This window comes from Mobula birostris, chromosome 18 (genome assembly GCF_030028105.1).
Source record: "Mobula birostris isolate sMobBir1 chromosome 18, sMobBir1.hap1, whole genome shotgun sequence".
Classification (NCBI taxonomy): Eukaryota; Metazoa; Chordata; class Chondrichthyes; order Myliobatiformes; family Myliobatidae; genus Mobula; species Mobula birostris.
Window position 1 is genome coordinate 22,351,809 of NC_092387.1, and position 14,366 is coordinate 22,366,174.

The 14,366-nt window shown below is 40.7% G+C and overlaps 1 protein-coding gene across 6 annotated transcripts in view; it reads right to left on the minus strand.

The window, feature by feature from the left end:
• Positions 1-2,853: 2,853 nt before the first annotated feature.
• c18h15orf39 (chromosome 18 C15orf39 homolog) overlaps positions 2,854-14,366 on the minus strand; it is a 78,295-nt gene continuing 66,782 nt past the window's right edge. For 5 of the 6 annotated variants that reach the window (XM_072282353.1, XM_072282355.1, XM_072282352.1 and 2 more), the window contains 2 exons: positions 8,914-12,503; positions 2,854-5,096 (listed from right to left, as the gene is read on the minus strand). In XM_072282353.1, the coding sequence (XP_072138454.1) occupies positions 4,081-5,096; positions 8,914-12,460 (4,563 nt within the window). In that variant the 5' untranslated portion in view covers positions 12,461-12,503 and the 3' untranslated portion in view covers positions 2,854-4,080. Of the gene's footprint in view, positions 5,097-5,217; positions 5,256-8,913; positions 12,504-14,366 lie in introns of all 6 variants that reach the window. The other variant, XM_072282358.1, reaches the window with a different exon arrangement.

The following is a 14,366-nucleotide window of genomic DNA, read 5'->3' on the forward strand; positions in this document are numbered from 1 at the left end:
GTAGAACCACATTAAGAATATCCATGTTCACAATAAAAAGCCACCTTTTTTCAGTCTGGTGTATTTCAGCACAGTTGTGAGTTTTTACCAAGTAAAATACCTAACTCACTCCTGTTTGCAAAAACCAAAGAAATGATTTCTAAAATACATTATTTATCTTAAAGCAAGTGTGGGAAGGTCTCCATAAGCCAAAGCATAGTTACTTGGCTCTAGCAAGACCAAGAAAGAGGTTGTAACACCAAGATATCAAGATGAACTTTCAGAAACTTTCCTCTGAAGTTCAGCTTTCCAAGGGCTCAGAGATTGTGCTGTCTTGAGACAACAAGAGCAACATTAGATATTCAAGATTGTTTATTGGCATTCCTCAGTACACAAGTGCAAAGAGGAGCTCAGGAAGCTCAACATGTATGAAACAAGACCAACTACAATGCAGTTGTAGTTCCTCAGATGTAGGACACAGAAGCCCAGCTTTCCTTTGTTTAGAATCAGATCAAATGATGTGGAAGATGAACCATTGAGAACATCACCATGATGTGATAGCCCCATTCCGCTACTGTGAGGACAATATGTGTCTTGAAATCATGCAGAGCTCAAAGTACTATTATGACTCCAGAGTGTGAGCTTCAACTAAGAGGTGCAGTATTGAAACTTTTTCTGCAGAATAATTACACTGCAGCTCCAAACACACCTCTACAAGTGGAAAGGGCTCAAGAAACGTTTATCTGTAAATGTCACTTTGGTTAGAATGGGGACTGGTAAAGCAATTACTGAGCACAAAAGAGGAAGTCAAAGAGAGGGTGATTTATGCTGCAGACAGGTGTCATGGCTCCTTAAGGTTGTTACACAGCTGGTACAGTGGGGATAAGCTGCTGTTACTTATTAAATGCTCCCAATGGCATGCATCTCATGTGGCCTCTGACAACCAAGTCCAACCCCTGGCCTCTACATATAGCTTAGCTACTAAGCCTGGCAAAAGCACTTCTACTGATAGAAGGGGCAAAGAAGGGTTACCGGTGCCTTAAAATAAGCTGCTTCAAACAGCTTAGGTCTCACTGGCCATGGTTGACAGCTAAAATAAGAAAACTCAAAACACTTGTGGTTATATCCACTTGTGGAGAAGGCTTTGGAGTAACCTGGGGTGGTGGGGCGTGAAAATCAGAAGCTAGAATCCAGATAACCTCCTATGACAATGCTGTTGCCAAACTGTATTGATCTCTGTTCCTTTGGATTCATCAATTGCATGGGCAACAGCTTGCTTTCAATATCATATTGCATTGGCTTCCACTATCATATACACAGCTTGGAAACAACATCCATGGTGACACTGACCAACAGAGACCTCAATGGCTGTCAGAGGCAGTGCCATCTCTAACACCCACTGATTGCTTCAGCTGCTGAGGAAGTTCAATGAGCAAGGCAAATGAGGTAAATCTAGAAAATTTAACCACTCATTTGTTTCTTCTAGGAACGGAGCATCAAGAAACCAGACAGCCTCAAGAGTAAGAGAAATCCAACTTTGAAAAATGCCACTGGGAGTCGTTAACATCCAGCAACAAGGAAAGTGCATCGAGTACAAAGTGCCCACACAAAATATAGGCTATAACAAGTTCTTCTTTTGCATCAACAGATTCAGCAAGAAACAAGAAATGGAGAATGCAGCAGGAGTCACATGGTTACTTACAGTTTTCTAAAAGAACCCAATTTGTTAAATTGCTGGCATATAGCAAGACTGAAGACAACCCACTCATGAGAAGGCTGGTGTACTTGTTGTATGTATTTGGAGTCCTCACTGAGAAGAAATGCAGATAGATAAGTTCTTCATTCCGAAGGATGATTTGAAATGCTTCTCAAGTCACTTGGAAATATTCCGATGTATACTTCTTGTTGTTGGTTTCACATCTTCAGTGTCAGCCACAGCTGAGCTACCCAGTAAATACTGGGCAAATTAGAAGGCATGTCAGGAATTAAGAACTAGATGACAGAGGGCTGTATAACTGTAGGAAAGGCTGAATGGAATCTATGCCTTAGAGCAATGCATATACATTTGGCCTAAATGTACATTAACATTGTAACATGCTCAGAATTTCATTTTGTTAAATGTAATTTTTAGGATCTGCAGTAGTGGTTTATTATTATCACATGCACTGAAATAGTGAAAAGCATTTGCTTGTGTGTTATTTAAATAAATCAAGCCATGAACAGTACATCTTTGGTGCAAATTCTTGCAGTTACACAGAACACAGCAATTTTATGGTAAATAAATCTTTATTGAAATCATCAGCTTCTGCTTTGCCTGCATCTTGTCCCATGGCCTTAGATCAAAGGGTGCAGTAGCATCACACTGAATGCGTCAAAAACATTCGAGCAACCAGCAGTGCAGTGTTCGAGCATCTTAAAAGAGACAAAGAATCGGTTTCATCTGCTCCAAGTGACGAATTAAATTATTTGATTTAAAAAAATAACAGGTGATGCTTTGGGCAGTGCTTAAACTTCAACTGAGACAAGATTATTAGACCCATTTACTTATTAGTTGTGTGGGTGACCTTCCAAGATACCTACCTTAAAATCATAATTACATAGTCTTTCTATTCTTTTGTTTTCTTTTAGTTGAGCATTGTTCTCAAGAGCAGGAAAATTCTTTTGTATCAGTCTGTAGGGACTCCTGGAACTCCAGCATATAATGCAGGGATCCACAAAGTATACCGAATACTTAAAACAAGATAGGTTTACTGTTGCTAAATCTCATGGCATATAGACAATGTACATTTGCAAGCATCTTTTCTGGAGTCATATTTGTACAGCCATGAATCTTAACTTACTTCATTGCAAATACATTCAAAAGAATGAGACAAATTTCAATAGTTTAAAATCTTTATACAAAAGTACATAATTCAAAGTAGCTTGTAACAATGGTTTTTCAACCTACCATTCACATTTAAGCACACTATATCAACATCCTTAACTTACTAAGATATAAAAAGTAAGTTATTAAAAGTACAAAACACCACAGTGTAACTATGCTACTTAATTGTTATCAATTCCTCAAGTTATTAGTCTGTACAGCAGCAATAAAGAGATGAGCACATGCATCTCCATGAATAGGATGCATGCATAGTTTTTGACAGACGAAAGGGAGCCAAGTTTACTGCAAGAATAATGCTGGTCAATATATATTTGCTACTATTGATAAGTTGCTGATTGTGATTCCTGCAAGTAAAAAAGATGGTTTTAACATGACAAAATATTGAAATTGAGATTTCTGTATCATTGGTTATTGACTTATATTCTACCAAAGACCAACGCAGCAGTACTGTTTATGCATTAAAGCACAACACACTTGTATGTTCAGAAGACAAAAGGTAGGGAGGGAGGTTAAAAAGGAGTTTACAAATGTTTCTGTACTACTGAACCTTAAAAACAAATTTGTATTCCAGGCTGGTGAACCAATCTCCAAGAAACATGATATACACAAATGATTTTCAATGCCCTGTTTGTACTACCCAGAAATTAAAAATCACATCTTTTACACTGTAAATTAGCCCATTTTTGCTGGAAATATTGTTCAGGGACTATAATCATGCTCTGCAGCCAAAGCAACAGATGAAATGGATATTTGCTCAGGATTCTGGCTGCGTGATCCTAGAGAAGAGAATTCACACCAAACACCAGAGACAAGGCGCACACGTCAAGGGCTGTTCCTGCACTTTGTGCTTTTGAAAACAAGAAGAATCTATTGCGCAAGTAATTCTACTCATATAATTTGGTTCAGAAATTTGAACCTTTCCCATGATTTGAGCTTGGAACATGTACACTATATCATCCACATTTGACATTACATCTTATTTGCCCAGACTCACACCAACAACTTTAGTTGTAACTAAAATCAAAGCACACATTATTTTGCCAGGAAGGAAGGAATGGCTGTAGAGGTATCATTTCCTGCAGGTAAACTCAAAAGACTCATTGTAGATCTCTTACAAAATGTAAAATCGTTATTCCTTTACAAGTTGTTTGTTTCAATTTCCATAGTGGTCATCCCAAATATTAAAAGACAATTCATAATTTTACTTTTAAAAGAAGTCAGTCATCAACCCTCAGCCATCCTTTCTCATAATCTTGCAAGAGTTCAAGGTAGTACTGCCAATCAGGTTCAGTGTCATACTTGACCTCATACACAGTCTTTAGAGGATTCTGGTGCTTTTCATGCACTCTGAGCACTACACCTTTATACCAAGACTCAGTTTTATCATTTTCCTCATACAGATGTCTGATACGTTTGCCCACTAAATTGGGGTACTCTTTCTCCTGATGTTCTTTGAAGTGTAGAGGTTTCAAACTTTTCTTCTGATCCAGCCGTTGAGAATTCCGAGTCACTAAAGGCTTTCTAGTGGTAAATGGTTTCAATACTATGTTTCTGGGCGGAGGGGCTTTCACAGATTTCTGAAATTTTAGCCGCACAATAGAGCCACGAAGGTGGAGCACCTTAGATGTGCTTCTAGTTGGCCTCAGTGCAGTGCTGCTTTTCTTTACTGGAGGTTGCAATTCTTTGATCTTTACAGAGCAGGGAATGTCTGGTCCCTTGTTGTCATTTTTAATAACTACTCTATTCAACTTAACTACCAAAGTGCTACCTTTTTTGTCAAAGTTACTTTTCACAATAGCCTTTTCATCCAAAAGCTCTTTGGTAGTTTTGCGTAACTTTCGAGGAGCTGGCTGGGACTCCTTGGATAACTTTGGTGCACAAGCATCTTGATCACGTTCTGTGGAGCAAGGTTCTTCTGACTGGTCAACTGATGATGGGCTTACTTTGTGTCCAGACAATGTACCAATGCTAGAGCTAGTACATACAGGGTTGGAATTTGTGCATGAAGAAACATTACCATTTCTTCGCCTTTTTCTTAGTTTTACACCCAGTTTGGCTACAGTAATGCCATCATTGGGCTTTTCTTTAACGGGAGGAGGGGTTTCCCCTGGTGTTTTGTTTACTACTTTTTTCTTTTTAGCAGAACCAGAATCTGACTTATTTTTTCTACCACCCATTTCAGCCGGGCTTGGAGTGATGGCAGTCTTCCTTAGGGTATCCTCATTTTCTCCACCTGTGAAAGGCAAGAATCACATCCAATCAGTATTTCAGAAAAGCGAATTAAATCATTATTGATTAAAGAAAGTGAACAAAAAGAAAACGCTACAGGATTCAAAACACTGGTTAAAATATACCTGCACTGGAGCATCTAGATCAACATGTGTAGGTAGATCTGCAAAATAAAAATTTATTTACATCGATCTTTAACTATTAATGCAAGATTTAAGCCTCATATACATTTTAAGATTGGTACAAAAATCAGTTTCTATTATGTCGCTGAGAATTTCAAGAGTTTCAAATTGCAGATTACATCTAATATTTTTCGCTCAGAAACTATTTAAAGTGCATCTCATAGTGATAAGATTTGCCTCTTCTTCACCCACATTATCCCTATTTGTAAATGTGCAGGGAACTACCCTCCCAGCTCTGCAAAGGGCCAAGTGATTTCCTCTATGGCGAAGGTAGTGGAGACCTAGGGCACAATTTGGAACATCAAGGAGAGATTAATCTGAGTAGCAAAGTTTTAGTGACAACACAAAACTTATCAAAACTTTCAAACTGAATTCGATTTCAAGCGTGTGTAACAAGATAAAAGACAAAGTATGCAGGTCTTTTAAACCAAACATTGAATAAATAGATGCATATTATTTTCCAAATCTTGTATTTTGTATTCAGCATGAGTTTGCTTCCTCTATCTCCAATCATGCATGCTTTATTTTTCTGCACATTTTTAATATTTCAAGTGAGGTCAATAACAAGATTTGTAGTCATCTTGCTCTCTGACTGTATTTTGATTCACTTTCTGCAAGTTTAATATTAAGAGTTGAGAATATGATTTACAATGGATAGAAAAGTTGGCTGATGAACGGCCACTTGCCATTCTTCAAATTAGACCAGGCACTGAATGGAGAAAGAAAGCTGGGCAGATCAGGAAGAGAATTTCTATAAGTTAGACCCAGCAATGAAAGTAGATGTAATACTAATGAGCAATTTACTTTATTTGACCATTTGCAGATGCTGCAAGGTCATTCATTCTAAGTCAGTCACTGTGTTTGGCATTTTGATTCCAAAAAGAAAGCTTTCAATATACCTCATGAAATGCAAGTGATACTTTTCATTAAAGTAAACCCGGGGAAATCAGAAGCCAGGATTAATTCGGTATTCCACACAAGAGGTACAATTCAAAGATTAAACAAGAAATTCCTTCCCTGCAACCTGTTGCATACTTTTCATGATGCTGTATTATGTGGTAGACTCACTACAGGAGAATGGAATAACAGGGAACATGTCCCCTAATGCATGGCTTCCTAAGCTGGTGTCCATAACCCCCGTCAGTTCATGCGAAGGCTCCATGGCATTAAAAAAAAAGGTTGGGAACCTCTGCCTAAAGAGTAAAATAAATTTTCATTGTACCTCAATGACTAAATAATTGAACAATACAAACCAGAAAGACTCCAGCTTCAATGGTAATAAATCTGGTTATGTCTAATGTACACAAAAGACATTAAGAAACAATGAGTACTAGAAATCAAACTGAGGAAAAATGAAGAAGAAACAAGTTGAGCAATGATTAGCAAATGGAAGTGTAATCACTGATCACATTGGGATGAGAAATAGAGGAAGCAGAGGGTAATGCAAGAAATCAAAATGGTCAAATGTGCAATTTTAGCTCGAACTTGTGCAAGTTTCAGAGTACTTATGGTGAGATGGACTTCTGAGTAAGGATGGAAGACTCATGCTTGGAAGATGGAATAAGCTATTGTTGGTGCCTTTGTTTGCTGTCTTTAATACTTTTTGTAAATGAAATCAGGGGAGTTTCAGCAATACTTATAGATATCCAGCAGAATATAGCATCAAAATGGTAGAGTGAAGCCAAACAGATAGCTGGTGTCAGGTGTGTCGATAGAAATGTTCATCCAAGTTTAGGGTTACAAGCAGCTTGGCAAGAAGTTTAAATCCACCCTCCCCAGAATACTCAACCATGACCTCCAATTCATTTAGATCCTACACCTTCTTGCTTTAAGTTTGTCCTTTTCCTTTACACAAGGTTAACCCCCAAATATTAACATATTTATGGTGCCATGTTTCTTCCGAAGCCTGTATTCTTGGCTAATGTGCTTATTTCCAGGTACTTTTGAACATAAATCAGGAATATTTTTCTTTGAACGTTGACTCTAGTTGGTGCTCTAGTTGTAGCAGATTCCTGGGAATTGAAGATGAGCATGAGAACAACAAATATCAGCTTATAACATGGGGTTGACACTCAGCTACTTTAAACATACCACAGCTTGGTTAACACAAGGGAGGTACAGCTAAGAGCGAATCCATTAAACACCAGTGAGCTGGTTCAATCTGGACCTCCTGTGCTCTGTGGAGTTTGCATATTCTCCCTACAATTGTGAAACCTTCCCCTGGGTGCTCTGGTTTGCTCCCACATCCCAAGCACGTGTAGATCTGAAGATTAACAGGCACCGTATATTGTTTCTGTGTTGGCGTGTGGCCAAGTGGTTAAGGCATCGGTCTAGTGATCTGAAGGTTGCTAGTTCGAGCCTCAGCTGAGGCAGTGTGTTGTGTCCTTGAGCAAGGCACTTAACCACACATTGCTCTGCAACAACACCGGTGCCAAGCTGTATCGGCCCTAGTGCCCTTCTCTTGGACAACATCAGTGGCGTGGAGAGGGGAGACTTGCAGCGTGGGCAACTGCTGGTCTTCCATACAACCTGATTAAACTGATCAATACAAATTTCTTTCTTGGAGAATATTCACATAATAGTTTAATGGTATTTTAATTTTTTAATGGAAAGTAACAGCTGCACTGATTGGGGATGGTGACAAATCAGGAGTAGGCAGAGGCTAGAGGAGGACGAGTGACAGCAAGGGTGGAATTTCACCTCTTCTAGACTACCTGCATTCTTTGGTGATTATTAACCCCTCCTGGTTGTATGTGGACAGGAAACAGAACGGTAAACCAAACCACTGGAGAATGGCAATCACTGATTGCTGATAAAAAAGTCTAGAAAAGCTAATGAAGTCAACAAAACACTCAGTTTTGTACTTCCTTAATTATTACACATTGAAATAGAACTTCAGTTTGGTAACATCAACAGATCTGGCATACATTTTCTCATTAAACCCTCTCACCCCCATTGGCCAAATAAAACCTGTTAATCGCTTAAATCACATCACAACCAATTCTGTTGTCTTCAGACTTATAGAATTGTCCAAAGTCAACTGTAAAAGCCAGGGTTAACTTAATACTGTCTTTTCAGAAATAACCTGTATGAAAAGCATGAATCAGGCTTTTAAGCTACAAGGTGGGATATTTGTGGAAATCGTCTACAATGGGATGTTTTCCAGAAGGATGAACGGTTCCAGATTCCATACAGTCACCTGTTTGACAACTGTTATAGCACTATGCATCAGAACTAAAAAGTTGTGTTTATTTAATTTAGAGGTTTTGGGGTTCAATGTAGTAATGCTACAAGACTGAACCATTAGTATCTAATACAAAGAACAGAAGCCATGTATATTTTGAAAGTAGCAATTATTTAGCAAGTAGGCCAAATTGTTAATTCATTTCAGTCATAGCAGTTAAGGCTAACTGGGAGATGAAAAGGTGAGAAGAGGGAGGAAAAAAAGTGAAGCTCTCCAAGTGACAGTAAGACATTGACTAATAATAGTTTATTTATGAAATTACAGTAGAACCCTGTGATTTGGACTTGTCTGGCTAACAAGTTTTAAATATTTTGAAGCTAAAAACTTGATAATCTTAAGTTGTTGTTGGACTTGCCAGAGAAACAGCTCTCACCTAAGGTATGGAAGGTACTTACCGAGACGGACTTTTGCACAAGTATGCCACAGAACATTCAACAAATCTGGATAGATTTCAGGCAGCTGCTTCAGGGAGAGCAGCTTGATTAATCTGGAGGAACATCTCTGAAGATGCAAGTCACTCTGCAGTATCTTCTCCTCTGACAGAGTTGTTGGCCGCAGTTCTATTTTGTGCTCCTGAAAAACTTGATCAATCATTGCTCCCTTGACGTTGGAAAACAGTTTCTCCTTCACTAAATATATTGGAATGAAAATTGTGCCAGCTCTTATTACGTGGGGGAATGGGCACCGTCTGGTAAAATGATAGGCTTTCAGATGGGAGAGCAGTTTTTGCATAGTTGGTTGAATTTGTCCATAATTGAGCCAAATCTCCTGTGATTTTGACACCTTTAATACCTCATTTCTAGTATTATTCTTTGATTTTAGTGAAGGTCTCATCTTTGGATTTTCCTTGCCATGGTTCTGTGTCTCAATGTCCTGCAAGCATCCACGCAAAACTTCTTCGGAGGTTTCGGCCACAGACCGCACAATCATGTCACACAGGGACTGATGAAGACGCACAAAGGAAAAGTAAGTGTTACTCTCGCTCTGCATTAACTCGTCGTTACTGGGGATGCCAACTTCGGTTTCACAGGGGGACTTTTTAGATTCTGTAACAGGACTCAGCGGCAATTTTAGCTCATCAGGAATGACCAGCTTCAATGGTCTCAGAACTAATCGCAACGGATTAACTGATCCAAGCAAACTTAACTTTTTGGCATCAGAGTCTCCAGCTGCCTGAGTAGGATTGGATCCATCCACTCGAGCAGGGGCTGGTCTCAGTATTTTGTATTTACTCAGTTCCATTGTGAGGGCAGTATTGTTCACCGCATTGCTAGTCTCAGAGGATTTCACTGCTCCTGTCCCATTACTCTCAGATGGCGCGTCCGGGTTTTGTCTTCTCTTGTTACTCTGAGATTCTGCCGTAGTATTTTCTTCCCTTTCATTTGGTATTCCTTTGTCGTTCAATTCTTCCCTGAAGTCACAGGGAACCGAAGATGAAGACGGCTCAGTGGCATCTGCTGTACTTCCTTGTCCCTCTGCATTGCTTGTGGACTTCCCTCTACCTTCTTTTTCTCTTATGGTTCCTCCAGGGCTTTCTCGATCTTCCCCTAATCCAGAAGCAGATGGGATCTTTGGCTGAGTGACAGCCACAGGCTGATTCTTGTTCTTAATACTGAGGTCCAACACTGACTCAGCGTGCATTTTAGTCACCTCGGTCTTTCTAGCGTTATGATCAGGCTCGTGACCCGCTGCAGACTTGCTACTTGGCTGATGCGGAACACTGTGAATCCTGAGGTTAGGAGACAAATTAATGCCTTGATGCTGAATGTCAGGGTTCTTCCCACTTTCTGCTTTCCTCAGTTCCGTTCCTGAAGAGCCCTCTTTCTGACTGGCTCCAGTGCAGAGAGGAGAGTTGCTCTGCATCAATTCAGCATCCTTGTATTGCAATTCAGTGATGCCCTTTGAAAGCTTCGCAGGGCTTTGCTTGTGCGGATCTGGATCAATGACTCCAGCATTGCGATTATGTTTAGTTTTACTTTCTGAAGAACATGAACAATTCACAGATTTATTGCAATCTGACTGACATTTCTGACACCTGGCGAAAAACAGACCCGTGGCTTCCAGGTAAGATCTATAAGGAGCCAGACTGAATACATTATTAATAACCGGCATAGGTGGGGAAGGAGCAGAGAGTCTCCTGCCTTCCCGAGAGGAAGAGGCAGATAGGAAATTAATCTCTGATGCTTTCCTATTTGGACTATTATTATAACACTTTGATGGGCTACCCAGGCCAGAGTCAACCAGTTTGGTTTTGATGCCTTCGTTCTCTTTACTGAATGTTGATATACTATTGGACAAAATATCTATGCTCGGCATATGTTCATGTACATAAATATCATTTGGTCTTTGATCTGCAGGGGAGATAGTTGGTCTCTCATATGTCCCCTTCAAGTGCTTCCCAGAGATAACTGGCTGGAAGGCACTGTGTTTACTTATCAACTGCTGCCGGCTGGAAAGCGAGTTCAATGAGTTGTAACATCTCTTCTCTGCTTGTGCGTCAACAATAGCCTGTGACCTGAAGTGCAGGGTCTCAGACGGAGGCAGCTTTCCACTTGTTGGGTCTTGGCGCGAGGTGGACGAGCTTTTCCTGGAGGGACTCTGCAACTCCAGCCTCCCTCCGGAATCTAACCCGGGATGAACCAAAGGACCTGTCATGGGGATACCTTTCTGCAATGGAGGGTGATGAACAGGATATCCCAGAGATTCGGAGTAGTGGGGGTAAGGATTCCCTGGGCTTAGTTGCCCTACGAACGTGGAACTGGAATCAGACAACCGGCCGCCCGTGCCCTGAACTGGGTACGGGCACCTGCTCACCTGCGCTCTGAGGCCATGAGGATGCAACAGAGAGTAGAGACCTGCAGTCTGCTGATTTAAGATAGTGTTTTGTGAGTGTACAGCTTTTGGTTGAATGGGAATGGGGAACTTTGGGGGTGACGACTTGTCACAATAAAAAGGCGGCTGTGCCTGTGGTCCTTCACCTGCCGAGTACATCTGCAAAGGAAGTTTCTGGAAGTTTTGGAGGCTGTGCATAGATGCATGACTTGGCGCGTTTCCATTGGAGTTTTCGTACGGCAGCATGGAATACCTGAGGTCTTGCAGAACATTACCATTGTAAGTACCATACCCTTGGCACAGGGATGATGGCACTCCGGGTAGTCTTCTAGCTTCCTTGGGCATTCTGGCCATGGAGCTAATCGGTGAATGACTAGATCCATGGTGCAGTGATTTATTTTTCAAAAGAGGACTACCATATTGCTGAGTTTGCATCAAGTGATCGCCATTTGCAACTGTACAACCTGAAGTAACTGGAGCTGCCATTCTCCATTCAGTGTCCTGTGCCCTTCTATGAAGATGATCCGCTGAATTCTCCAAGGAGCAGCCAGCCCCGGAACAACAAATGCCACTTCTATACACAGGCTGTGGAAATGCTACATTTCCGCAGCTGTGGACTGCAGGCGCGAGCAAGTTAAGTTTCCCAGCCGCAGAAGGAATGTTCTGACCATTTCTCAGGCTCTTCTGTCGTTCCACAAAAGTGACCCACTTTGACCGAACGTTCATCAGATCTTTGACTAAGTCAAGCTTATCTTTCTCATTTACAGTTCGCTGAAATGTTGGAGGAGGAGTTTCAGTTTCTGTCTGATACAAACGGCTGCCGAGGCGACCGTCTTCAACAGGTTGTGACTGGACAGGTGGACTACTCATGGTTTGCATATAGGGATGCGATTGGTTCCAGAATCCCGAGGGGTCAGTTCCATCTCGATTTCTAAGATGATATGCTAAATAAGATCCGGTGTATTTAAGGGAATTTGCTTGCAGGTAACTCGGCTGAGTGCCGGATTTACAAATCGCTGTTGATAACTCATTGTGTTCATTCTCCAGTCGAGGCATCTTGCTACAAGTGAGGGAATCTATGCAATCAAGATTTCTTTTATTGGCCATCATGATGCTTCAGGTCTTTTATTTGCTCCAGATAGAGGAAAAGGGCCTTAACCAGAGGGAGAAAAAAAAAAGAGAAAAGAACATTTAAAACAAAATCAAGCAATATTGTATCATGGTTAACAATGCAGAATGCATGCAAATGTGCACAGATAAAATTAAATAAATGGTTAATTTACAACATTGTCAATATGGACACATTTCATCAATTGCATTCATCTTATTGTAGTGTACACAACTGATGAAATAAGTTCACATTTGCTATTGTGCAGGAATCAGACAATTAAAAAATCAATTACAAGAAAGGCTGCTTAATGAAATTATAGGCGTATTATTCACTTTATTATTGTGACTTTCCTGTCATTAAGAATCAACAGGAAAAAGGTAAGATGGAACTCTGTCTAGACGATAAGATAATTTCTTCACTTACTGCCACTGAATATGACAGGTACCTACAAAGGTATAGGATTTGGTCATTTTTCAACATGGTAAATTATGAATCAAAGACTAGGTTTGCCTCTGATCTCCTGAAGTATTTTCAGACCTCCTTCCAATTGACGTAATATACCCATTTTCTTTACAGACTATATTTAAATTGGATAATCAGGATAAAGGACAGAAGTTTTATTGGGGAAAGGTGTCAATGCATATTGAGAATTACATACCAAGGTCAGTCTTTGTCAAAATGCTTTAAACTGTTTGCAAATTATGAACAAAGATCCTAATAATTAACACTGGAGGATACCAACAGAAGCAAGGGTACAGCAATCGGCCCCTCAAGATGCTCCACCATTTACAAAGATTGCAGCTGATCCAATCTAAGACTGAACACCATGTTCGTCCTCTCTTCCCACATCCTCCAAGGTTTATACCTGTCAATCTCTGCCTTCAATACACCCAATGACTCCACCTCCTTTGCTCTCCAGTGCAGAGAGTTCCAAAGATTCACAGTTCAGAAAACATTCCCCAGAAAGCCTTATTCTGGATTTGCATCCCATAATGCCAGATGCCTATACTAGGAACAATATCTGCTCAGCACCTACGAAGTCAATCCATCTCCGAATCTTGTACATTTCAATAAGATCACTTCTGCTTTTTCTACACATACCTTTCTTCTGTCAACCTCCTCTTTTCAGAAATCAACCTAATTAACAGTTTTGTACAGGAGGCTGTTAGTAGGTCATCCCTTAAGCTGGAGACTCTAACTGTATGCAGAACCCCAGGTGCAGGTTCTCCTGTACCCTATAAAGCAGCTATAAAAACTTGCCTATATGTTTGTAATCCATATGCTTTCCATACTCAAAAATGTCACCGTCCATTAAAGATCTGGGTACAAAGGTTTTCAGAACCCGAAGGCTTTGTCAGCTCACAGCTGAAATAATTCTCTCTGTAACGCTTCCCCAATAATTACAATTCCCCTGGGCTTGCCCCTCCCTTCCTATTACATGAACCTTTCAATGTAAAAGCTGTTGTGAAATATCTGCCTCATAGTATTGTCATGTGTGACACCCAGCAGAGCTACCGGACGGATGATGCTAATGAGAGAGGTAAGAAAGACAATGCAGAACATTCAAAATGCTAATGAGAGAGAAGGGAGAGATTAACGGGAAAGAAACACAATTTAGATATTGACAGACCGGTTGCTTTGAATCTGAACTGTTTGAAGTTTGTTGGACAGGTGATACCCCAGCAGGGGGATAAAAAGAGCAGGTTTGCTAAGGCACGAGACACACCACGAGACCCTGGAAAGAGCAGTGTGCACCCACAAGTTGGTGGGAGTTTGGAGGACCAGTTCGCGGGCACCGACCAGAGGCTCACAGGGTGTAAAGGTACGATCGGTGGGAACCTGGGGTGTGTGTCCGCCCTTGCCTGGGTGCCGGGTTTACCGCGGAAGAACGATTGTATCCGGAAC